A 25264-nucleotide genomic window follows, 5' to 3' on the forward strand; every position below is an offset into this window, starting at 1 on the left:
CCCCCTTGCCTCTTAGCCGAGAAATGGGCATTAGTTTTTGTTACACTCAGCTCCCATTGACTTCAATGGGGTTCGGATTCAGCATCCAAACATTAGTCGTGTTTGCTAAGCCCTGCTTGAACCAAACTCAGGTATGTCCAGCTCATCACTAGTCCTCAGTCTTCTGGGTTGAATGATGGTTAAAACTTAGACTTCTACTTTAACCAATCCAGTAATCCAGTAACATTTGCAATTTGTATTCTTTTTCAGGAATGTCATGGACACTTTGGCATTTCTACTTTACTTTCTCCTTATTTGTTCATATCCTACAAATGGTCACAAGCCCAACATTTTACTGATCATGGCCGATGATCTTGGAATTGGTGACATAGGATGCTTTGGGAATAACACAATAAGGTAACCATTAATTGACCATTTATTAGGATTGTGATGTTGTTTTGTCTTACATGAAAGGAAATACAGTTTTTCTGTCTCTTCTACCAAATTTCTATTCTTTTGCCTGCAAATTCTTTGGTACGTTTTGAAATTTATGAGGGTTTTAAAGTGGTCCTAAAGGCATGGTTTTCTCTGTGTTAAGGTAATAAAAAACTTCTATAATCATATGATTAGCTCCCTAACCCCTTAAATACTTACCTGGCTCCTCTTTTGATCCAGCGTTGTGCCTGTCTGCAACAGCGCTGCTCTCTCTCCCTGTATTCACGGGGCACAGAGGCAGCAGATGGAGCACTGCTGTCAGTCAAATCCTGTAAGGATGGAGCAAGGGACTGACCCGAGCTGTACTGTGTGTGTCTACAGATGCACACAGCCCAGCTTGGCAGCGCGACTGCACAAGTTCCCCCATAGCACACAACTTGCTATGGGGGTACTCAGAGAAGAGTAGGAGCAGACAGCGCTGGCCAGAAGAGGAAGTAGGAGGCCACTCTGTGCAATACCATTACACAGAGCAGGTACAGTTAGGTCCATAAATATTGGGACATCGACACAATTCTAATCTTTTTGGCTCTATACACCACCACAATAGATTTGAAATGAAACGAACAAGATGTGCTTTAACTGCAGACTTTCAGCTTTAATTTGAGGGTATTTACATCCAAATCAGGTGAACGGTGTAGGAATTACAACAGTTTTTATATGTGCCTCCCACTTTTTAAGGGGACCAAAAGTAATGGGACAATTGGCTGCTCAGCTGTTCCATGGCCAGGTGTGTGTTATTCCCTCATTATCCCATTTACAAGGAGCAGATAAAAGGTCCAGAGTTCATTTCAAGTGTGCTATTTGCATTTGGAATCTGTTGCTGTCAACTCTCAATATGAGATCCAAAGAGCTGTCACTATCATTGAAGCAAACCATCATTAGGCTGAAAAAACAAAACAAACCCATCAGAGAGATAGCAAAAATATTAGATGTGGCCAAATTGAACTGTTTGGAACAGCCTTAGAAATAGAGAACGCACCGGTGAGCTCAGCAACACCAAAAGACCCGGAAGACCACAGAAAACAACTGTGGAGGATGACCGAAGAATTCATTTCCCTGGTGAAGAAAACACCCTTCACAACAGTTGGCCAGATCAAGAACACTCTCCAGGAGGTAGGTGTATGTGTGTCAAAGTTAACAATCAAGAGAAGACTTCACCAGAGTGAATACAGAGGGTTCACCACAAGATGTAAACCATTGGTAAGCCTCAAAAACAGGAAGGCCAGATTAGAGTTTGCCAAACAACATCTAAAAAAGCCTTCACAGTTCTGGAACAACATCCTATGGACAGATGAGACCAAGATAAACTTGTACCAGAGTGATGGGAAGAGAAGAGTATGGAGAAGGAAAGGAACTGCTCATGATCCAAAGCATACCACCTCATCAGTGAAGCATGGTGGTGGTAGTGTCATGGCGTGGGCATGTATGGCTGCCAATGGAACTGGTTCTCTTGTATTTATTGATTATGTGACTGCTGACAAAAGCAGCAGGATGAATTCTGAAGTGTTTTGGGCATTATTATGTGCTCATATTCAGCAAAATGCTTCAGAACTCATTGGACTGCGCTTCACAGTGCAGATGGACAATTACCCGAAGCATACTGCGAAAGCAACCAAAGAGTTTTTTAAGGGAAAGAAGTGGAATGTTATGCAATGGCCAAGTCAATCACCTGACCTGAATCCGATTGAGCATGCATTTCCCTTGCTGAAGACAAAACTGAAGGGAAAATGCCCCAAGAACAAGCAGGAACTGAAGACAGTTGCATTAAAGGCCTGGCAGAGCATCCCCAGGGATGAAACTCAGGTGATGTCTATGTGTTTCAGACTTCTGGCTGTATTTGATTGCAAAGAAATTGCAACCAAGTATTAAAAAGTGAAAGTTTGGGGGACAGGAGGCGGAGCCTAGCGGAGCAGACATGCATTGTTAGAGCTCCGCACCGCTGAGGAGAGAAGAGAAGGACAAAGCGGAGCCTGCAGGCTCAAAAGGTATCCATTTGAACCTTTTTGCCCCAGGGAACAAACTGTGAAAGTTTGGGCAGGAAATATGGTACTGGGAGGAAGCCGTGGCAGAAATAAAAATCACCTTACAAAGAGCTCACAGGCACTCACTGCAACTAAAGCAGCTCCAGTCACCTCACAATATACAGCATCAGGGCGCTCTCACAGACAGAAAATGTCACAGCAAGACTCTCCATTTGAGTCAGATACAGAACAAATCCTCTCACAAACTTCTCCACAAGCCTCCTCAGCATCCCCAGTAATATTATTACAATTTGAAAAGATGCTTCATAAGGCTTTAAAACAAACCTCAGACCAAATAACAAAAAGCCTAACCAAAGAAATAAGAGAGCTGGGAAATCGCACCGCAGCCTTAGAAATAAAAATGGATGAAATTGAAATTACAACCCAAGTAAATATAACAGAATTGGAACAATTAAAAGAAGAGAATTTAATACTTCAAACTAAGCTCGAAGATTACGAAAATAGAGCCAGACGTTCAAACTTGCGCATAAGGGGAATACCTGAAACTGTGACAGACCTGCAATCTACTATTACTGCTCTATTACAAGAACTAAAGCCAGATATCCCTATTGAACGTTTAGAACTGGACAGAGTACACAGAGCCCTCACAGCCAAAAAGAAAGATGGACCCCCACGTGATATAATCACAAAATTTCATTATTACAGAACGAAAGAACAAATACTAATTGCTGCAAGAGAAAAAAAGGAACTTAATTTTCAAGGACACAATTATCACATTTTTGCTGACCTATCCCAACTTACTATTACTAAAAGACGATCCATGAAACCCCAACTAATGGAACTGCAACGCCACAACATTATGTATCAATGGGGCTTCCCCTTTTCAGTCAGATTTAACTACCAAGGTACAATTTACAGAAGCAGATCAGCAGATGAACTACAACAAACCCTTTTAAAATTAAATCTGACAGAACCCACAAGCAGCAACACTCGCACACGCAGAAGAATGGCATCATCTTCACCTTCAGGCAGCACCCAGAAAATTTCAGAACAAAATGGGAATCATCATTCTCACAAAAGAGGCCGTTATGCCACATCATCCATGGACCAAGAAGATTCAATGGACTGACATCCTAATTCCTGATATCTCTTCATTTATTATACTAAGAGATGGTTCTCTATAAAAAAACCTGTATTTATAACTGAATGTAACTGCATTCTGATAGTCACACACTGTATGGGATCAAGTTACATTCCAGTTATATTTCTTATTACTTCTGATTCATATAGTCTTAGAATATATAAGTGAAATAAGGAAATTCTTGTTCAGTTATATATTTTCAGGTAATAACAATAGATTTTTTACTTTTTAGGACAAATATGTTCAATAATCCAGAAGTAATGGAAGCTTTTTCTTTCTTTTCTTAAAACAAATATATTAGTACCTAACTAGTTCCTAGAACTATGTTTTTGTTTATTCTAATCTGAAGCAATACAACCTCAATTTTATGAGTTAACATATCTAAACAGTTACATATGAATAAAATATGTAATTGTTTACTCTAAAAGGGTTAAAATCCCAAAATAATTCAAACTATCTTCATCAATACCAAACTTATTAACAGTACCTTTCTAACTGAATTATTTAGCCTAGGGCAAGACTAACCATATACAACCACCCTGGAATAAATAATTTCAACAAAAACTATATTCTGCACTCCAATTAATGAATCATCATTTTGATGTCTTTTGACATAGCACTTCTCTCCTGTAAGCGGAAGATCCGTGTACCCCCATTAGCCCTCCTCATTCTCCCAACCATATTATGTGGGAGTGTGACGAAGGCACTTATTCCCCCGAGAGAGATATTTATTCTCTTTCACGGGTAAATTGTGATTACTTGCAAAAAATAATTTATACAATGTATCATCTAATCTCATATGTTTTTTGTTTACTCTTTACTCCAGAATTCACTGGTTTCTTTTCTATCTTTTCATCTCTTCAGTCCACACAGGTTGATCTGCGCAGTCAGCTCTGCATAACAAAAAGTAAGTCAAAACTATTTGATCTGTTGCCATGGCACCACTGAATATACTTTCCCTGAATGTTCAGGGAATAAATGTCCCTCAAAAAAGGACCAAAGCCTTCCGTACTTTCCATAACAAGAAGGCTCACATAGTATGCCTCCAAGAAACACACTTCACCAAAGATTCTACTCCAAAATATATTTCTCCTTTTTATCAACAAATTTACACGGCTTCTGCCTGTACCAAACAAAGGGGTACTCTAATTGCATTTCACCGATCCACACCATTCACCTTATCATCAGAAATTAAAGACCCAGAAAGTAGATACCTGATACTCATGGGTTATATAATGGATACAGCAATCACGGTGATTTCCTACTACGCTCCTAACAAACAACCTACACCATTCCTCTCACATATATTACAAGTGATTAATACACACAAAATAGGAACAGTGATAATGTGCGGGGATTCGAACCAGGTCCTCCTCCCATTTCTAGATAAATCACCTTTTACACCATCCAAAATAACCTCTAGATTACCTTTTTCTCAACTTCTTTCCAAATACAATCTGGTAGATCCGTGGAGAGAAAGTAACCCAATGAAAAAGAAATTCACTTATTTCTCGCACCCTCATCAAACCTTCACCAGAATAGATCATATTTTTCTAACAATAGGAATGATACCAGAAATGATTGCATCAGATATAATTCCGATTCCGTGGTCTGACCATAATGCAGTATACACTACTATAGCCTCAGCCATACCAAAAGCGCATGACCCAACGTGGTACTTACCGGACATAATGCTCAAACACCCACTACATCAGATGGCCATTGAACAAGCTTTAAAGGAATACATATCAATTAATAATACAACAGACATTTCCCCAATAACACTGTGGGAAGCTCATAAGCCTGTCTTGCGTGGTACAATACAAAGACAAATGGCACTATTTAAACGGGAACGCAAAAATCTAGCAAAAAAACTAGAACTCAATTTTAATGCAGCCTACATATCATTCCAAGATAATCCATCTTAGAGTACAAAATCTCATCTGGAAAAATCTAGATTGGAATACGATCTATTTCTCACTGAGTCAGTTGATAAATCCCTCAAACGCTCCAAACACAATTTCTACATGAATACAAACAAACCAGGTACATATTTGGCTCGGGCATTAAATTCAACTAACAAATCTTTCAAACCAATACGTTTGAAATTATCAAAAAATGTTTATACTTGTAATCCAGTTAAAATAGTCCATAAATTTCACTCACATCTCGCAACTTTATACACGACAAACAATGAATTTAATCCTACAGAGGCTGAATCCTTCTTCTCAAAAATAACCTTACCTGAGTTGTCTCAGAATCAAAAAAGCAGTTTGGATGAGCCTATAACTATAGATGAAGTTGCTAACGCCATAAAAGACCTAAAACTTAACAAAAGACCAGGCCCAGATGGCTACTCGGCTTTATACTATAAAACATTCTCAGAAATACTCTCTCCCATTCTCACTGAAACTTTTAACAAACTTCTAGAAGGACATTCTTTTCGGCAAGAAACACTAATGACAATTGTTTGTATGATCCCAAAACCCCTTTCTGATGATACTTCCTGTGTGAATTATCGGCCTATCTCTCTGTTAAACCTTGATATTAAATTATTAGCAAAAATAATAGCAAAACGCCTCAATAGCATTATAGGAAAATTAATACACAGAGATCAAGTAGGCTTCATGCCAAATAGACAGGCAGGCGATAATATACGCAGGGCAGTGTTATTGGCACATATTGCTAAAAAACGGAAAATCCCTTTATGTTTTCTATCTCTCGATATTAAGAGGGCATTTGACACAGTATCCTGGCAATATTCATTACAAAAATGGGGTTTTGGACCCCACTTTTTAACATGGATCAAAGCATTATATAATAAACCCAAAGCCTATATAAAATATGCTGGATACAAATCTGATGCCTTTAATATCGAAAGAGGTACCCGACAGGGTTGCCCATTATCTCCCTTATTATTTGCCCTTATACTCGAACCCATGGCCCAATACATCAGAACAAACCAAACTATAACTGGCATTGAAGTAGGAGGTATTACACACAAATTATGTATATTTGCAGACGATATATTACTTTTTCTATCATCACCACAGGTCTCTGGTCCTAACTTAATACCAGCTCTTGATGGATTTGCAGCCCTATCCGGCCTTATGATTAATCCTAAGAAATGCCTAGTGCTTAATATTTCGCTCACAAACATGAAATTGATCCCGGCTAGGGCTGCACTCCCATTCACATGGGCAGAAAAATCAATCCCATATCTTGGAATTCATTTAACAGCATCTCATTCTGACTTATTCTCAACCAATTATTCTCCTGTATTAAGACAGATCACAAATCTAATAAAACAGTGGTCGCAACTTCCTTTATCCTGGATAGGGAAGATTAATGCAATCAAAATGACTATTCTACCCAAATTGCTTTATCTATTCAGAGTCCTCCCTATTCCAATTCCTTCCTATTTTTTGAGAATAGTACAAAAAAGAGCAACTTCATTTATATGGGGCTCTTCTAAACCACGTATACCTATACACACACTACATCTTCCCAAAAATAAAGGAGGCCTGGGATACCCTAATTTTACTAACTACTACAGAGCAGCACATTTGGCCAGTCTGTCCAAATACCATGCAAAACAGGAAATCCCATTATGGGTATTTATAGAGGCTTCAGAAAATGACCCTCTATTAATATCAAACTTGTTATGGCTTGATCCTAAAGACCGCTTTAAAATTCATAATCCCATAACTAAACACTTCTTATCTCTCTGGGATAAACTAAAAACCAAATATCAGTTACAATCTCCACACAATCCTCTCCTTTCTTTTATCAGAAATCCGGCCTTTTATCCGGCATGGATCTACCCAAATTCTTTTAAAGCTTGGACAACATCAGGCATTCAGACACTAAATGACTTCATAGTATCTAAATCATTCCTTTCATTCCCATCGCTTAGAGAAAAATATGATCTACCAAACTCTGAGATATTTAGATATCTCCAAATCAAAAATTTCTATACACCATTCCTAAAGGGGGATACACCATTATCCCAATTATCCATTTTTGAATCAATCTGTACAAAAGATCCATTTGCTAAAGGTACAATTACATCACTTTATAATCAATTATATGGAGTAGTAAATCTTAATAGACCCTCTTACGTTCAGAGGTGGGAGGAGGACCTGGGACGAACTTTAGAAGACACGGACTGGTCTAACATATGGCTCACATCTAAGTCATCTTCACCCAACATCTTAGCACTGGAGACAAATTATAAAGTCCTAACTCACTGGTACCTTGTACCCGCTAGAGTGGCAAAATATTCACCTAATACCTCAGCTCTTTGTTTTTCGAGGATGCCCAGAAATAGGCACACATTTACACATATGGTGGACGTGCCCAGTAATCTAAACCTTCTGGAAGGAAGTCTTCGTGATTGCATCTAAAATATTTAAAAAAATAATACAACCTGATCCATATATAACTTTACTTAATCTAAAACCGGAATGGTTAACACTCTCTCAATTCAAACTTATGATCCAACTAATAACGGCTGCAAAACAAACAGTGGCCAAAGCATGGAAATCTCCTACGTTGGTACTAGCAGAAACAATTCACAGAATTAATAATACAATGTCCCATGCTAAGATGGTAGCCATCGATCAAAATCAAATTCCAAAATTTGAAAAACTTTGGCATCCTTGAATAAAACAACAGTTCCTGTCAAATTTCAATGACTCTGTCCTGTTGCCATGGTAACAGATTAAATGACTTACAGAGACACCCATTCTAAGGCTTCAAAGAGAACTAAAAAGAATAATAAACTGACGAGCGGGACAACCTTGTGGACCATACCTCTGCCTTTCTACCCTTTTTCTTCTTTCTCTTTCCTTTTCTCCACCTTACGATTAAAGCTCATTATCAGAATTTATTTGACCTATATACACTCTACCTGTAAACAATATGTATAGTAGGTATAAATCATTTAAATACCTACAAAAGTAACTAAGGAAATGATATATATCTTTAATTTAGGTTTACGTGAACCCAATGTTTAATATTTGAAATTTCATGATATTTACCTATATAATCCCTACTGTAAAACAATGAGCTTACTTTATAGATCCTTGTAAACTTACTTACTGTATGTATCTTTATAATATTGTATACTCAATAAACTTCTTTTGACAAGGAAAAAGTGAAAGTTTAATGGCTGATTGTTAATCTGTCCCATTACTTTTGGTCCCTTAAAAAGTGGGAGGCACATATACAAACTGTTGTAATTCCTACACCGTTCACCTGATTTGGATCAAATTAAAGCTGAAAGTCTGCAGTTAAAGCACATCTTGTTCGTTTCATTTCAAATCCAATGTGGTGGTGTATAGAGCCAAAAAGATTAGAATTGTGTCAGTGTCCCAATATTTATGGACCTGACTGTAAGTAGTACATGTTTGTTATTATTTAAATCAGATAAAAAAATATGCCTTTACAACCACTTTAACCTTCAGAAAATGAATTGTACAGTAAATATAGAATCCTGATCTATACACCCATCTCAGTGTTGTGGCCTGCCTGGATCTGGTCAGTGTTAAGTTTGCAACTCTGTGCTTCTGCTTTCAGATGCTGCATATTTGAATGGGGCAAGCACTGTTTTATTTTACATTTCTCATTTTATTTGTTTTTATTTCAGGTATGAGTTACTAACTTGGGCATTGTAATTTTCAGGACTCCTAACATTGACAGATTAGCAAAGGAAGGTGTGAAACTTACGCACCATATTGCTGCAGGCGCTTTATGTTCCCCAAGTAGATCAGCCTTTCTGACTGGTCGATATCCTATAAGAACAGGTAATATACTGTATTGGTAAATGTAACAGAATATTTGGCATTTGGAACATTTGCATATATAAAATAAACCTGCATTTTTCTTATTCTAACAAGAATGCGTATTAGGGCAAATGATCAGACAGAGGGTAGATTTAAAATGAACTTCACTAAGTGGGTGCATTGCAGGGGTAGCAATACAAGCAGGGTCAGAAAGGCAAAAGGAGTATGCATTCCGTATAGAACCATGTTACACAGCCCACGTTGCAAATAGGAGCTCCTGAGCAATTCCTCTCTTAGACCCCTTTCACACTGATAGCAGGCCGCATCAGCGGGCCGCTAGTTTTAGGGAAAATGTTTTAGTGGTGCTTTACCGCCATTTTAACAGCGCTTTTCGGCCACCGAAGAAAGGGTTAAATACGCCCGAAAAGCGCTACTGCCAAATCGATTTGCAGGCGATTCGGCAGCGATGCCCATTCATTTCAATGGGCAGGGGCCGTGGACAACGCTGTATCCTGGCCTAGGCTGACAAGGCCCAGGCCTAGGGCAGCACTTTGCAGGGGGGCAGCACAGAAAGAGTCCCAGCCGGCTTGCACTGATAGTGTAGCACCAGTCTTATGGGGTGGACTGGGCTGAAAGGCAAATAAGTCTAGCCCTCCCCCATAAAGCGGCCGCACTGCTTCCTGTATGCAAGCGGCCAGCATTCCGCAACTGTGGGGGAGACGCCACTTCTAATTTTGACTGTCCTATCTTCCTGGACCACAAACCTTCCTCACTGTGCTATATGTTTAATACTGCACCATTGGCATGGTTATATCTTCTTAGTCCTTTCAGTTTGGAAAGGGTAAGGGAGGGTTATAGGTTCAGTTGGTTTATTTTTTACCATCCCTGTCCCATTGCAGAGATTTCCCTTCACTTCCTGCCCCATAGCCATACAGGAAGTGAGAATAATTTTATGAAAATTAAGGGAATCCATTGCTCCCCCAGGCCCTCGGAACTAGTGTCCCCACTTAAAAATTTCAGTGCGGGTCTTAAAGAGCAAGGGGTGGGGCCTTGACAGGAAGGGGTGGGTCATATTTAAATTGGGGGGTGCAAAAGTTTAGTCAGGCCTAGGGCAGCACAAAACCTAAATACACCACTGACCGTGGAGGAGTGGTGTATACATCGCTCCTAAACCGCTCCAAAGATGCTGGTTGCAGAACTTTTTCTCCGGCTCTCACACTGGGGCAGCAGGGTATGTGTTTTTCTGGCGTTTTACGGGAGCTATTTTTAGCCCTTTAGCGCCTGAAAAACGCCTCCAGTGTGAAAGGGGTCTAACTGAATAAGGACACTAGGTAGCAGTCCCTGTGAAACTCTATAGCACAGTCTTTGTGAAACTCTACAAGGACAGAATATAGAGAGGAGCTGCTACAGAAATGAACTGTACAGTAAAGTGCAAAAACATCTACTTGCATATATTTTCACAGGGCTACTGCCTGGCTTGGACTGGCTACACTAGGACAACCAATGTAGTACTGCACACCTGGCTGCAATTCACATACCCAGCCACCTCTGCCTCATCAGGTGTGGTCTCTCTGAGCTGCTTATGGCAGAAAACTGGGACACTAAGGCCCCTTTCACACTGGGGCGGTAGGGGGCGTCAGCGGTAAAACAGCGCTATTTTTAGCGCTGTTTTACCGCGGTATTCGGCCGTTATCTGTGCGGTTTTAACCCCCCCGCTGGCGGCCGAAAAAAGGTTAAAACCCCTCATATCGGGCGGCTATAGCCGCGGTATTACCGCGGTATAGCCACGCTGTCCCATTGATTTCAATGGGCAGGAGCGGTTTAGGAGCGGTGAATACACCGCTCCTTCACCGTTCCAAAGACGCGGCTTGCAGGAGATTTTTTCTTCTCCTGCCAGCGCACCGCTTCAGTGTGAAAGCCCTCGGGCTTTCACACTGAACAAACAGTGGAGGCTGTTTAGGGGCGGTTTGCAGGCGCTATTTTTAGCGCAATAACGCCTGCAAACCGCCCCAGTGTGAAAGGGGCCTTAGGCTCCATTCACACTAGCGCGTTTTTTGATGCATTTTGCATTTTGCAGAAATGCATGGGAATTTTTTAACATGGGTTCCTATGGAACATGTTCACATCAATGCCTTTTTGTACCTCTGCATTTTTGGAAAGGGTCAGGGACTTTTTTTCATGCAAAATGCAGCGTTTTGCATGTAATAGAATTCAATGGACCAGCATCAAAAACGCAAGTGCACCGTTTTTGCAGCGTTTTTGCAGCGTTTTTACAGCGTTTTTGGCGGTTTTTTGTAAACTGTAAAAAAAAAAAAAAACACAAAACGCAGCAAAAATGCCGCAAAAATGCTACAAAAACGCTGCTCAAAAACGTGGCAAGAATCACAAAAAAAACTCCAAAAACGCTCAAAAGCAACATGCATAGATGTGAATCGAGCCTTAAGCCTAGTACACGCCACTAGTTTTTTTTGCATTCAACCCAGCGGTTTGAACGAAAAAAAAACTGACAGCTCCAGTCAGGACCGCTGTACTAACATGGGATTATAAGCCCCATACACACTATTAGATTTTCTGCAGATTTTTGTCTTCAGATTTACCAAAATCGTGTAGTGCAGGGGCCTGCCTGATTGCATACAAATTGAAACTCTTAAGGTTTGACCTCATATTATATGGTTTTGGTAAATCTGAAGACAAGAATCTGCAAAAAATCTAATAGTGTGTATGGGGCTTAAGATGCTGTTCTATGATGTTTTGACAGGAGGTCAGCCTCCACACCAGAATATTTCAGTCAGCGCTCTCAGCCATTGGCTATGAGCGCTGATTGAGAGCTGGTCGCCTGCTGGTTTTTCAGCATGCTCGTTCGATAGAAGCTGGCCAACAGCTGGCTTCTTGTCAGGCTGGCAGCCATACCCACAGACCAAATGTTGGCCGTTTTTTATTGAACCTGCTGAATAATCCACCAGTGTAATGGTGGGCAACTTGCTAAATATAAGGTGCCTTAAGTGCAGCTCCCGACATGTCCAGAGCGTTTAATTTTCAAGTTTGCTATTATTATTTATTAGGATTGTATAAGCTAGATATTAAAATAAAATCATTTTACACCTATTTTGGGCAAACTGGTGCTCTTTTAGAATACTTTTTGAAACCTTCTGTTCCCAAATCCTTCTCTGGTGAAAAAGTGATAAAGCAGAAGTTTTTTAATTGAGGGGATTTTTTTCCCCCTATGGATGTTGCATTGTGATGCACACAGGAAAGAAATGTGTTAAAGTTATTACATCTCTCTGTTTTGTCTTCTAATTGTTTTAATTACCAAAATTCTTTTACTATTATTACTTACCTTCCTTGTTCTATTTGTCCTGTCTGTAGGCATGTCAGGTCACAGTGGTTCTAGGGTTTTGCAGTGGAACGCTGCATCTGGTGGTCTCCCCAGTAATGAAACAACATTTGCAAAGATATTAAAGCAACAAGGTTATTCTACAGGAATTATTGGTGAGTATTGCTGAGAAGTATCCATATTTTATGTATGTAATATTTCAGCGTGTCCCAGTGGTGTATTTAGGTTTTGGGCTGCCCTAGGCCTGACTAAACTCATGCACCCCCCTAATTTAAATACGACCCACCCCTTGCTGCCGAGGCCACACCCCTTCCTGTTTAAGACCCGCCCTATCATCTGTAAACCACACCCCTTCCTCTTTAGGCTCATTTGGCACCTTTCAGGGGGGAGGGGGGAACAGGTACCCTTCCCCACTCCCTGGAGACTGCAACTAAATGTGGACTGTTTAAAGGGTTTGCTTTGATTTTAGCATGCATGGAGCACATTGCTCATGCCAGTGGCGGCTGGTGCTCAAAATTTTTTGGGGGGTGCAAACAAACTAAGAAATTCAGAAAAAAAGACATCAATTGCAGCCTCACTGTGCCCCATCAAATGCAGCCACTGTTCCATCAAACGCAGCCACTGTGCCCACCAAACGCAACCACTGTGCCCATCAATTGCAGCCACTGTGCCCACCAAACGCAGCCACTGTGCCCCACCAAACGCAGCCACTGTGCCCCACCAAACGCAGCCACTGTGCCCACCAAACGCAGCCACTGTGCCCACCAAATGCAGCCACTGTGCCCCACCAAATGCAGTCACTGTGCCCCACCAAACACAGCCACTGTGCCCCACCAAACGCAGCCACTGTGCACCACCAAACGCAGCCACTGTGCCCCACCAAACGCAGCCACTGTGCCCACCAAACGCAGCCACTGTGCCCCACCAAACGCAGCCACTGTGCCCCACCAAACGCAGCCACTGTGCCCCACCAAACGCAGCCATTGTGCCCCATCAAATGCTGCCATTGTGCCCCATCAAACGCTGTCACTGTGCCTTTAAACGCAGCCATTGTGCCCCATCAAACGCTGTCACTGTGCCCCACCAAACGCAGCCACTGTGCCCCACCAAACGCAGCCACTGTGCCCCACCAAACGCAGCCACTGTGCCCCACCAAACGCAGCCATTGTGCCCCATCAAACGCTGTCACTGTGCCTTTAAACGCAGCCATTGTGCCCCATCAAACGCTGTCACTGTGCCTTTAAACGCAGCCATTGTGCCCCATCAAACGCTGTCACTGTGCCCCATCAATTGTAGCCACTGTGCCTTTAAACGCAGCCATTGTGCCCCATCAAACGCTGTCACTGTGCCCCATCAATTGCCAACACTGTTCCCATAAAACTCTTATAATTTTTTTCAATAACTTTACCTGCTGTGCCGAGGAGAAGGGTCAAGCAGTGTGGAGGAGGGTAGGCGGAGCATAAGGCTCCACCTCCGCCAGTCATCAGACACTTATGGGGGCGTGAGTCACATGCCGCCCCCCCCGCATGAGAGAAAGTCCCCCCACCCGTCTTCCTGATTCCCGGCTCCCGCGCCCGCCCCCCGCACACATGCAGCCCACGGCAGCCGCCTTGCTGTAGCGGGCGGCGCTGCTGTGTATGGGCGTGCTTGTCAGAGGGTGGAGGGGCGTGAGCTCTGCTAAGCACGCCCATACACACGCCCCTCCACTCTCTGCCAAGCACGCCCATACACAACAGCGCCGCTACAGCAAGGCGGCCGCCGTGGGCTGCATGTGTGCGGGGGGCGGCCGCGGGAGCTGAGAGTCGGGTGGGGGGACTTTCTCTCATGCGGGGGGGCAGCTTTTTTTGCCGCCCCCCACAAAGTGCCGCCCTAGGCCTAGGCCTTGTCGGCCTAGGCCAAAACACAGCCCTGGCGTGTCCACCTTACTTAATCCAACCTCTGTGTAAATTCACTGTCTGCCTTTTTAACCGCTTCTCGACCTGCCGCCGCAGTTGTACTGTGGCAGAATGGCATGGGCAGGTGAATCCCCGTTATGTTACGGCGGCCGCGATGATCGGATTTGATCCAGAACTGATCAATCTCCAGGCCCAGGCCAATGAGATCCTTCCCCTGCATGTGTAAGTGTAAACACAGCAGGGGAAGTGATGTCATTTCTCCTCATGTCTGTCTTTTCTATTCCAGACCGAGGAGGGAGCATCTCAGAGTAAGTGCACCAACACTTTACTAACACCAGTTCGCGTAGGAACACATTTCACCCCCCCGATCACCCCCCAGTTAACCCCTTCACCCCCTGTCACTGTGTCACCAAGTGCAGCATTCAGATTTTTTTTTATCGCTGTACTGGTGTCATTAGTGACACTAATCAGTGTTAGGGTAATTAGTGGTAGGCCCAGATAGGTCTAGGGACCCCCCCTAACCCCCCTAATAAAGATTAAACCCCTTGATCACCCCCTGTTACCAGTGATCACTGTATAAGTGTCACGGGTGACGCAGGTTAACTAGATTTTTTTTTATAGCGTCAGGGCACCCACCATATTTTACCCAATAAAGGTTTAACCCCCTGATCACCCGGTGGGTGATCAAAGTTAGGTTTTAACATCAGAGGGTCTGCATTGCCCCATGCAGCGTCAGATTAGTGCTAGTAGCACTAACACCCACACACGCACCATACGCCTCCCTTAGTAATATAGTGTCTGAACAGATCAATATCTGATCTGATCAGAACTATATTAGCGTCCCCAGTAGTTTAGGGTTTCCAAAAACGCAGTGTTAGCAGGATCAGTCCAGATACCTGCTAGCACCTGCGTTTAGCCCCTCCACCAAGCCCAGCCCACCCAAGTGCAGTATCAATCGATCACGGTCACTTACAAAAACACAACACACATAACTGCAGCATTCGCAGAGTCAGACCTGATCCCTGCGAACGCTTATGCCCTGTATACACACGGTCGGACTTTCCGACATAAAATGTGTGATCGCAGCATGTTGTCGGAAATTCCAACTGTGTGAAGGCTCCATCGGACAGTTTCCATCGGAATTTCCGTCGCACAAAATTTGAGATCTGGTTCTCAAATTTTCCAACAACAAAATCCGTTTGCGTAAATTCCGATCGTGTGCACACAATTCCGACGCACAAAGTGCCATGCATGATCAGAATAAATTACGAGACGGAAGCGCTCGGTCTGGTAAAACTAGCGCTGGTAATGCACATAGCACATTCGTCACGCTGCAAATTTTGAAATCTTTTAATGCAGCGCATTCTCTTTTTCTTTAGAATGCTAGAAGAATGAAGTTGTTTTGCTGCTCATATTCACACAGAGTTCTCACAAACTTCTTCTTTCTAATTTCTCGTGATCTCATGAATAATATATTTTTTTTTTTTGTCAGATCTCCATAATACTTTTTATTTGTTTTTTTTTATCAAGATCTGCATTTTTTTATTTTTCTAGTGCTCTCCATAATATTATTTCTCGTTTTGTGTGTCAAGTTACCACAACACCATTATTATCTTGTATTTTTTTTACCTCAAGGAGGTTGGTTTGTGTCCCTTGATAATTTGACAAAGTGTTTTTGAAATGTACCTGCCTACTCACAAACAAACTGTCCTTTTTGAAGTAAAACACATAGGCAAGTATTTCTGAAAAATAAATATCCATTTATTCTGGGTCATAACAAAATAAAGAGGAAGGCAACGCTGGAGAAACTGCTGAAATTTGCGAAGCCTTTGTACCCCAGGGCAGACATCAATAATTTTACAGTCAAAATTAGTGGCCTGAGGAGTCCATATAATAGTGAGCACAATCCGGTCCAGGACTACAAAAGATCAGGAACAGCAGCAGATGACATATCTGTCCCCAGGCTGTGGTCTTACCATAGCCTGCATCTTTTGTCAGACCAGACTGAACCCAGGCCATCACTCTCTGGTCTTCCTTACACGCTTCCTTCCAGGCTTTGGCTCTGGTGTTGGAGGTGTGGCAGGAGGTGGAGGAGGAGGAGGACCTGGAGGAGGAGGAGGGCCTGGAGGAGGAGGGGAAGACCATGGTTCAACTCACAAATGTTGCTTTGGCTTGTGAGTTTGCCCCTCAACCCCTTATTTAGGGCTTGCAAGATCACTTCCTCACATAAGAGGCGTTGGCCCTCCTCCATTTCCAGCATTTTGCAGGCTATTATGTAGGCATAGTCCTCTTGAACACTGGGGGGGGTTCTGAGGGCCGCAGCAGCCTTCAGAAATAGGCCAATTGCTGCCTCCTTCAGGTTACTCCTCTTCCTGGCACATTTTTGTGGAAGGCTGAGGGGAGGGACCTGGGATTCGGGCAGGCTACTGGACCCGGCCACCTCCTGGCTGCTACTTACCCCTGCCACCTCCTGGCTGCTACTTTCCACGGTCTCCTCCTGGCTGAGACTTTCCTGTGTATGAAAAAGGGACATGGTTTTAGTTTTTAGTTTTTTCAATCACACACAATTTTCAGCTCATGACTGTTGCAAATTGAATGTTAATAAATAGAAAAGACTATCATTCTGACCCCAGCATATTTCATTTTTGTCCCAATCATTTGTGGCCACTACTGTCTATTGATATGTAAAACACTTTGGGAAATCAGAAATTACTTATCAAAACTAACATATATTTAACATCATTAATTTCGCAACCAAAAATATTTTGAAGAATGCTATACCTGACTCAAGCTGGGCTCCTCCACATGTGGCTGCCTGGAAGGCCCAGGTTGGTCGTTGGAAGCTTCAGCTGGAGGGTAAGGAAGCCTTGAAGGAAGACTGGAGAGTGCTGGCCTGGGTTCAGTCTGGCCTGCCAGAAAATGCAATCTGTCATAGTACCACAGCCTGGGTACATAAATGTCATCTGTTGCAGCTCCTGATCTCAGGGAATCCTGGACCTTCTTGCGCTCGCTATTATAAGTGCTCCTCATGCCACCAATTAGGGCCTTCAAATAGGGGATGTCTGCCGTGGGGATCACCGGCTTCACAAATTCCAGCAATTGATCCAGTGCTGCCTTCCTCTTTGGTTTATTGTTATAAAAGGGGGGGGGGTTATAAAAGGGGTGGTTTACCTGCCACAGACAGGGCAGCTCCCTGTACATATCAATGAATATAGGGATAAATTCCTCATTGTTGAATAGATCCATTTTCTCTGCAAGACACAACACAAGACAAACCCTAATGTCAGCTGAAACTCTCCTAATCTTGACCCAATAAAGGCCTCAATCTAGAAGCAGTATAGGCCACTGATGCACCAACTTAAAATTGTACCTTCATTATAACAATCGTCACTTCCGTTACTTAGTCCCCCGCTCACAGATCGTACGTACTACACACACGTGTTCCTCTTTATATACACTGCGCATGCGTGAAACTCCGGCCGCCCCTTATGTTCTTTCTAGTGTATTCCCTGCCCCTTGTCTTTCAATGCAGTGGGAGAGAACATGGCGGAGAGATAACATGTGCATGCAGAGGACAGCAGCAAAGACAAAAGGCCGGAGCCCCGAACCTCACGATCCCGGAGAAGATTGAAGGCCTCAATTATGTCCTTTACAGAGATGGTGGAGATGGTAGACATCTTGAAGAGGGACGACTATGATGGGAAGCATGGACCTTACCCAAATGTGAAAAAGGCCAAGATCATGCCTAAAGTTGTGAAGAGTCTGCACAGGCATTTTGGGGTACGGCGATCCAAGGAGAAATTGAGGAAACGCTGGTCAGACCTCAAATTGAGGGAGCAGGATCAGTACAGAAAAATCAAGAGAGTGCTGCAAAAAAGTAAGTATTTTGTCGTGTGTTCCTATTCTTCTTCTTAACATCCGTGCTGCTCCATATGCTTTTCTTTACTGTTGTACATTTTAAAATGGCAACTTTCATGTTCATGGGCACAGTAATCGGTCGTAGGAAACATCATTCGTTCGCCCACTTATAAGATGTTTTAGGCAGATACAGGTTAACTACATTAGTTCATGCCTATTTGTCCTAAAATAAGTTTGTTGTCTAGATGAGTTTGTAACTAGAATGAAATGGAAACTTGATTCAGTGTAAGGAGAGGACACTCAGCAGCTGTTTACACATCTGGACGCAGGAGCACTAGTGTGGGACACCAGAATCAAACTTTTTAGGGTATCCCACACAGGTGCTTAGGTGGGTACAATAGGGGTGTCTCCATATCTGAAAATTGAACAAAAAAGGTGAGTATTCCAGCTTTGGAAATTAAATAAAAATGTCTTCGGCTTGGAACTCTGCCAAAACAGACAATTGTATGACACCTCCAAGCAATGTTTCATATTCCTATTTCTGCCCTCCAATATCTGTGTGCGAAGTATACCTTTTTTTCTTCACACAGGGGAGAAAAGACTCTGAGGACACCAGGGACCCCCCATCTCCGAAAGAAGGAGAAATCACCAAAACACAAGCAGAGGATGAGGAAGGAGAGGTTTTGGAAGTGGGCGAAATTGTCACCACAACAGGTGAGTGTCTGAGACCACAGCTTCAGGTAAGAGATCTGTTCCTGCATATTTATAATACATGGTTTGTTTTTTTGTTTTTTTTAGGTGATGTGGATGTTGTGGAAGAAGAATCTCATTTCACCAGTGAAAGTGCCCAGATCCTCAGCGGAGAGAATGGGGTGCAATCACAATTTTGAAAATGTAAAGCAAAACATCAATGATGTTAAAAAAAAATGAAAAAAAGAACATCATTGATGTTTTAGGCAGAATATAAAACACACAAAAATTTTACCCTTTTTTTCGTGTATTTTGGATTTTAAAAAAAGGTTTTAAAGTATTTTAAAAGCCAAATTTTGAAGATGCACACAGTGTGTCAACATGCTATCTGCCATCATGGGATATTAATGTACGCGTTTTGTCGGTACAACCCCTTCCTCGTTACTAAAGTAGCTGAGAGGAAGGGGTTGCACCCCCTAAATATGTCCATTTATCTCCCATGACGGGAGCTAGCAAATGTTGACATTAGGCATGGGATCAGAAGGGAAATACCCATTTTGAATCCCAATTTGTGTGCATCTTCAAAATTTGGCTTTTAAAGGGGTGACATCACCCCATCTGATGAAGGCAATATCAACACATTTTGGACATACTAATGTCTGATATTGCCTTCACTTTGTCAAAGTTGAACTTTGTAAGTTCCTGAGTTCTGTATGTTATGTTTTGAAACATGCCTGTTTAACCAAAAAAGGCTATTTCTAATTAATGTGACAAAAAATAATGTTATACACCAAAGATGTTTGTTTGTTCAAAAACACTTTTCTAAACGCACATGTGAATGTGCTTTGAGTAAAAAGTTTTCTACTCAACAATATGTGGCTACTTATTTCAATGATCAAAAGCAGTTTTTCAAGTAAAAGTTGGCGTTTACAGTGACAATGGGGGTTATTTACTAAAGGCAAATCCACTTTGCACTACAAGTGCAGTTTCAGTGCAGTTTTAAGTGTACTTGGAGTGCAAAGTGGATTTTCCTTTAGTAAATAACACCCACAGTGCTTTCTAATTTGCCTCAATCATGCCATTTTCCTTGTCAAAAAAAGTTTATTGAGTATACAATGTTATAAAGATACATAAAGTAAGTTTACAAGGATCTATAAAGTAAGCTCATTGTTTTACAGTAGGGTTTATATAGGTAAATATCATGAAATTTCAAATATTAAACATTGGGTTCACGTAAACCTAAATTAAAGATATATATCATTTCCTTAGTTACTTTTGTAGATATTTAAATGATTTATACCTACTATACATATTGTTTACAAGTAGAGTGTATATAGGTCAAATAAATTCTGATAATGAGCTTTAATCGTAAGGTGGAGAAAAGGAAAGAGAAAGAAGAAAAAAGGTAGAAAGGCAGAGGTATGGTCCACAAGGTTGTCCCACTCGTCAGTTTATTATTCTTTTTAGTTCTCTTTGAAGCCTTAGAATGGGTGTCTCTGTAAGTCATTTAATCTGTTACCATGGCAACAGGACAGAGTCATTGAAGTTTGACAGGAACTGTTGTTTTATCCAAGGATGCCAAAGTTTTTCAAATTTTGGAATTTGATTTTGACCGATGGCTACCATCTTAGCATGGGACATTGTATTATTCATTCTGTGAATTGTTTCTGCTAGTACCAATGTAGGAGATTTCCATGCCTTGGCCACTGTTTGTTTTGCAGCCGTTATTAGTTGGATCATAAGTTTGAATTGAGAGAGTGTTAACCATTCCGGTTTTAGATTAAGTAAAGTTAAATATGGATCTGGTTGTATTATTTTTTTAAATATTTTAGATGCAATCACGAAGACTTCCTTCCAGAAGGTTTGGATTACTGGGCACGTCCACCATATGTGTAAATATGTGCCTATTTCTGGGCATCCTCGAAAACAAAGAGCTGAGGTATTAGGTGAATATTTTGCCACTCTAGCGGGTACAAGGTACCAGCGAGTTAGGACTTTATAATTTGTCTCCAGTGCTAAGATGTTGGGTGAAGATGACTTAGATGTGAGCCATATGTTAGACCAGTCCGTGTCTTCTAAAGTTCGTCCCAGGTCCTCCTCCCACCTCTGAACGTAAGAGGGTCTATTAAGATTTGCTACTCCATATAATTGATTATAAAGTGATGAAATTGTACCTTTAGCAAATGGATCTTTTGTACAGATTGATTCAAAAATGGATAATTGGGATAATGGTGTATCCCCCTTTAGGAATGGTGTATATATATATATATATATATATATATATATATATATAAATTTTTGATTTGGAGATATCTAAATATCTCAGAGTTTGGTAGATCATATTTTTCTCTAAGCGATGGGAATGAAAGGAATGATTTAGATGCTATGAAGTCATTTAGTGTCTGAATGCCTGATGTTGTCCAAGCTTTAAAAGAATTTGGGTAGATCCATGCCGGATAAAAGGCCGGATTTCTGATAAAAGAAAGGAGAGGATTGTGTGGAGATTGTAACTGATATTTGGTTTTTAGTTTATCCCAGAGAGATAAGAAGTGTTTAGTTATGGGATTATGAATTTTAAAGCGGTCTTTAGGATTAAGCCATAATAAATTTGATATTAATAGAGGGTCATTTTCTGAAGCCTCTATAAATACCCATAATGGGATTTCCTGTTTTGCATGGTATTTGGATAAACTGGCCAAATGTGCTGCTCTGTAGTAGTTAGTAAAATTAGGGTATCCCAGGCCTCCTTTATTTTTGGGAAGATGTAGTGTGTGTATAGGTATACGTGGTTTAGAAGAGCCCCATATAAACGAAGTTGCTCTTTTTTGTACTATTCTCAAAAAATAGGAAGGAATTGGAATAGGGAGGACTCTGAATAGATAAAGCAATTTGGGTAGAATAGTCATTTTGATTGCATTAATCTTCCCTATCCAGGATAAAGGAAGTTGCGACCATTGTTTTATTAGATTTGTGATCTGTCTTAATACAGGAGGATAATTGGTTGAGAATAAGTCAGAATAAGATGCTGTTAAATGAATTCCAAGATATGGGATTGATTTTTCTGCCCATGTGAATGGGAGTGCAGCCCTAGCCGGGATCAATTCCATGTTTGTGAGTGAAATATTAAGCACTAGGCATTTCTTAGGATTAATCATAAGGCCGGATAGGGCTGCAAACCCATCAAGAGCTGGTATTAAGTTAGGACCAGAGACCTGTGGTGATGATAGAAAAAGTAATATATCATCTGCAAATATACATAATTTGTGTGTAATACCTCCTACTTCAATGCCAGTTATAGTTTGGTTTGTTTTGATGTATTGGGCCATGGGTTTGAGTATAAGGGCAAATAATAAGGGAGATAATGGGCAACCCTGTCGGGTACCTCTTTCGATATTAAAGGCTTCAGATTTGTATCCAGCATATTTTATATAGGCTTTGGGTTTATTATATAATGCTTTGATCCATGTTAAAAAGTGGGGTCCAAAACCCCATTTTTGTAATGAATATTGCATATATTGCCAGGATACTGTGTCAAATTCCCTCTTAATATCGAGAGATAGAAAACATAAAGGGATTTTCCGTTTTTTAGCAATATGTGCCAATAACACTGCCCTGCGTATATTATCACCTGCCTGTCTATTTGGCATGAAGCCTACTTGATCTCTATGTATTAATTTTCCTATAATGCTATTGAGGCGTTTTGCTATTATTTTTGCAAATAATTTAATATCGAGGTTTAACAGAGAGATAGGCCGATAATTCACACAGGAAGTATCATCAGAAAGGGGTTTTGGGATCATACAAACAATTGCCATTAGTGTTTCTTGCCGAAAAGAATGTCCATCTAGAAGTTTGTTAAAAGTTTTAGTGAGAATGGGAGAGAGTATTTCTGAGAATGTTTTATAGTATAAAGCCGAGTAGCCGTCTGGGCCTGGTCTTTTGTTAAGTTTTAGGTCTTTTATGGCGTTAGCAACTTCATCTATAGTTATAGGCTCATCCAAACTGCTTTTTTGATTCTGAGATAACTCAGGTAAGGTTATTTTTGAGAAGAAGGATTCAGCCTCTGTAGGATTAAATTCATTGTTTGTCTTGTATAAAGTTGCGAGATGTGAGTGAAATTTATGGACTATTTTAACTGGATTACAAGTGTAAACATTTTTTGATAATTTCAAACGTATTGGTTTGAAAGATTTGTTAGTTGAATTTAATGCCCGAGCCAAATATGTACCTGGTTTGTTTGTATTCATGTAGAAATTGTGTTTGGAGCGTTTGAGGGATTTATCAACTGACTCAGTGAGAAATAGATCGTATTCCAATCTAGATTTTTCCAGATGAGATTTTGTACTCTGAGATGGATTATCTTGAAATGATATGTAGGCTGCATTAAAATTGAGTTCTAGTTTTTTTGCTAGATTTTTGCGTTCCCGTTTAAATAGTGCCATTTGTCTTTGTATTGTACCACGCAAGACAGGCTTATGAGCTTCCCACAGTGTTATTGGGGAGATGTCTGTTGTATTATTAATTGATATGTATTCCTTTAAAGCTTGTTCAATGGCCATCTGATGTAGTGGGTGTTTGAGCATTATGTCCGGTAAGTACCACGTTGGGTCATGCGCTTTTGGTATGGCTGAGGCTATAGTAGTGTATACTGCATTATGGTCAGACCACGGAATCGGAATTATATCTGATGCAATCATTTCTGCTATCATTCCTATTGTTAGAAAAATATGATCTATTCTGGTGAAGGTTTGATGAGGGTGCGAGAAATAAGTGAATTTCTTTTTCATTGGGTTACTTTCTCTCCATGAATCTACCAGATTGTATTTGGAAAGAAGTTGAGAAAAAGGTAATCTAGAGGTTATTTTGGATGGTGTAAAAGGTGATTTATCTAGAAATGGGAAGAGGACCTGGTTCGAATCCCCACACATTATCACTGTTCCTATTTTGTGTGTATTAATCACTTGTAATATATGTGAGAGGAATGGTGTAGGTTGTTTGTTAGGAGCGTAGTAGGAAATCACCGTGATTGCTGTATCCATTATATAACCCATGAGTATCAGGTATCTACCTTCTGGGTCTTTAATTTCTGATGATAAGGTGAATGGTGTGGATCGGTGAAATGCAATTAGAGTTCCCCTTTGCTTGGTACAGGCAGAAGCCGTGTAAATTTGTTGATAAAAAGGAGAAATATATTTTGGAGTAGAATCTTTGGTGAAGTGTGTTTCTTGGAGGCATACTATGTGAGCCTTCTTGTTATGGAAAGTACGGAAGGCTTTGGTCCTTTTTTGAGGGACATTTATTCCCTGAACATTCAGGGAAAGTATATTCAGTGGTGCCATGGCAATAGATCAAATAGTTTTGACTTACTTTTTGTTATGCATTGCTGACTGCGCAGATCAACCTGTGTGGACTGAAGAGATGAATAGATAGAAAAGAAACCAGTGAATTCTGGAGTAAAGAGTAGACAAAAAACATATGAGATTAGATGATACATTGTATAAATTATTTTTTGCAAGTAATCACAATTTACCCGTGAAAGAGAATAAATATCTCTCTCAGGGGAATAAGTACCTTCGTCACACTCCCACATAATATGGTTGGGAGAATGAGGAGGGCTAATGGGGGTACACGGATCTTCCGCTTACAGGAGAGAAGTGCTATGTCAAAAGACATCAAAATGATGTTTCATTAATTGGAGTGCAGAATATAGTTTTTGTTGAAATTATTTATTCCAGGGTGGTTGTATATGGTTAGTCTTGCCCTAGGCTAAATAATTCAGTTAGAAAGGTACTGTTAATAACTTTGGTATTGATGAAGATAGTTTGAATTATTTTGGGATTTTAACCCTTTTAGAGTAAACAATTACATATTTTATTCATATGTAACTGTTTAGATATGTTAACTCATAAAATTGAGGTTGTATTGCTTCAGATTAGAATAAACAAAAACATAATTCTAGGAACTAGTTTTAAGAAAAGAAAGAAAAAGCTTCCATTACTTCTGGAACATATTTGTCCTAAAAAGTAATAAATCTATTGTTATTACCTGATAATATATAACTGAACAAGAATTTCCTTATTTCACTTATATATTCTAAGGCTATA

The 25264-nt window shown here is 40.8% G+C and overlaps 1 protein-coding gene across 1 annotated transcript in view; it reads left to right on the top strand.

Moving 5' to 3' along the window:
• The window catches only part of LOC141128834 (arylsulfatase D-like), a 146653-nt gene that overhangs the window by 43842 nt on the left and 77547 nt on the right, over positions 1-25264 (top strand). The window contains exons 2-4 of the mRNA XM_073616387.1: positions 250-396; positions 9283-9404; positions 12750-12872. Of these exons, the coding sequence (XP_073472488.1) occupies positions 257-396; positions 9283-9404; positions 12750-12872 (385 nt within the window). The 5' untranslated portion in view covers positions 250-256. The remainder of the gene's footprint in view (positions 1-249; positions 397-9282; positions 9405-12749; positions 12873-25264) is intronic.

This window comes from Aquarana catesbeiana, linkage group LG02 (assembly GCF_042186555.1).
Source record: "Aquarana catesbeiana isolate 2022-GZ linkage group LG02, ASM4218655v1, whole genome shotgun sequence".
Lineage (NCBI taxonomy): Eukaryota > Metazoa > Chordata > Amphibia > Anura > Ranidae > Aquarana > Aquarana catesbeiana.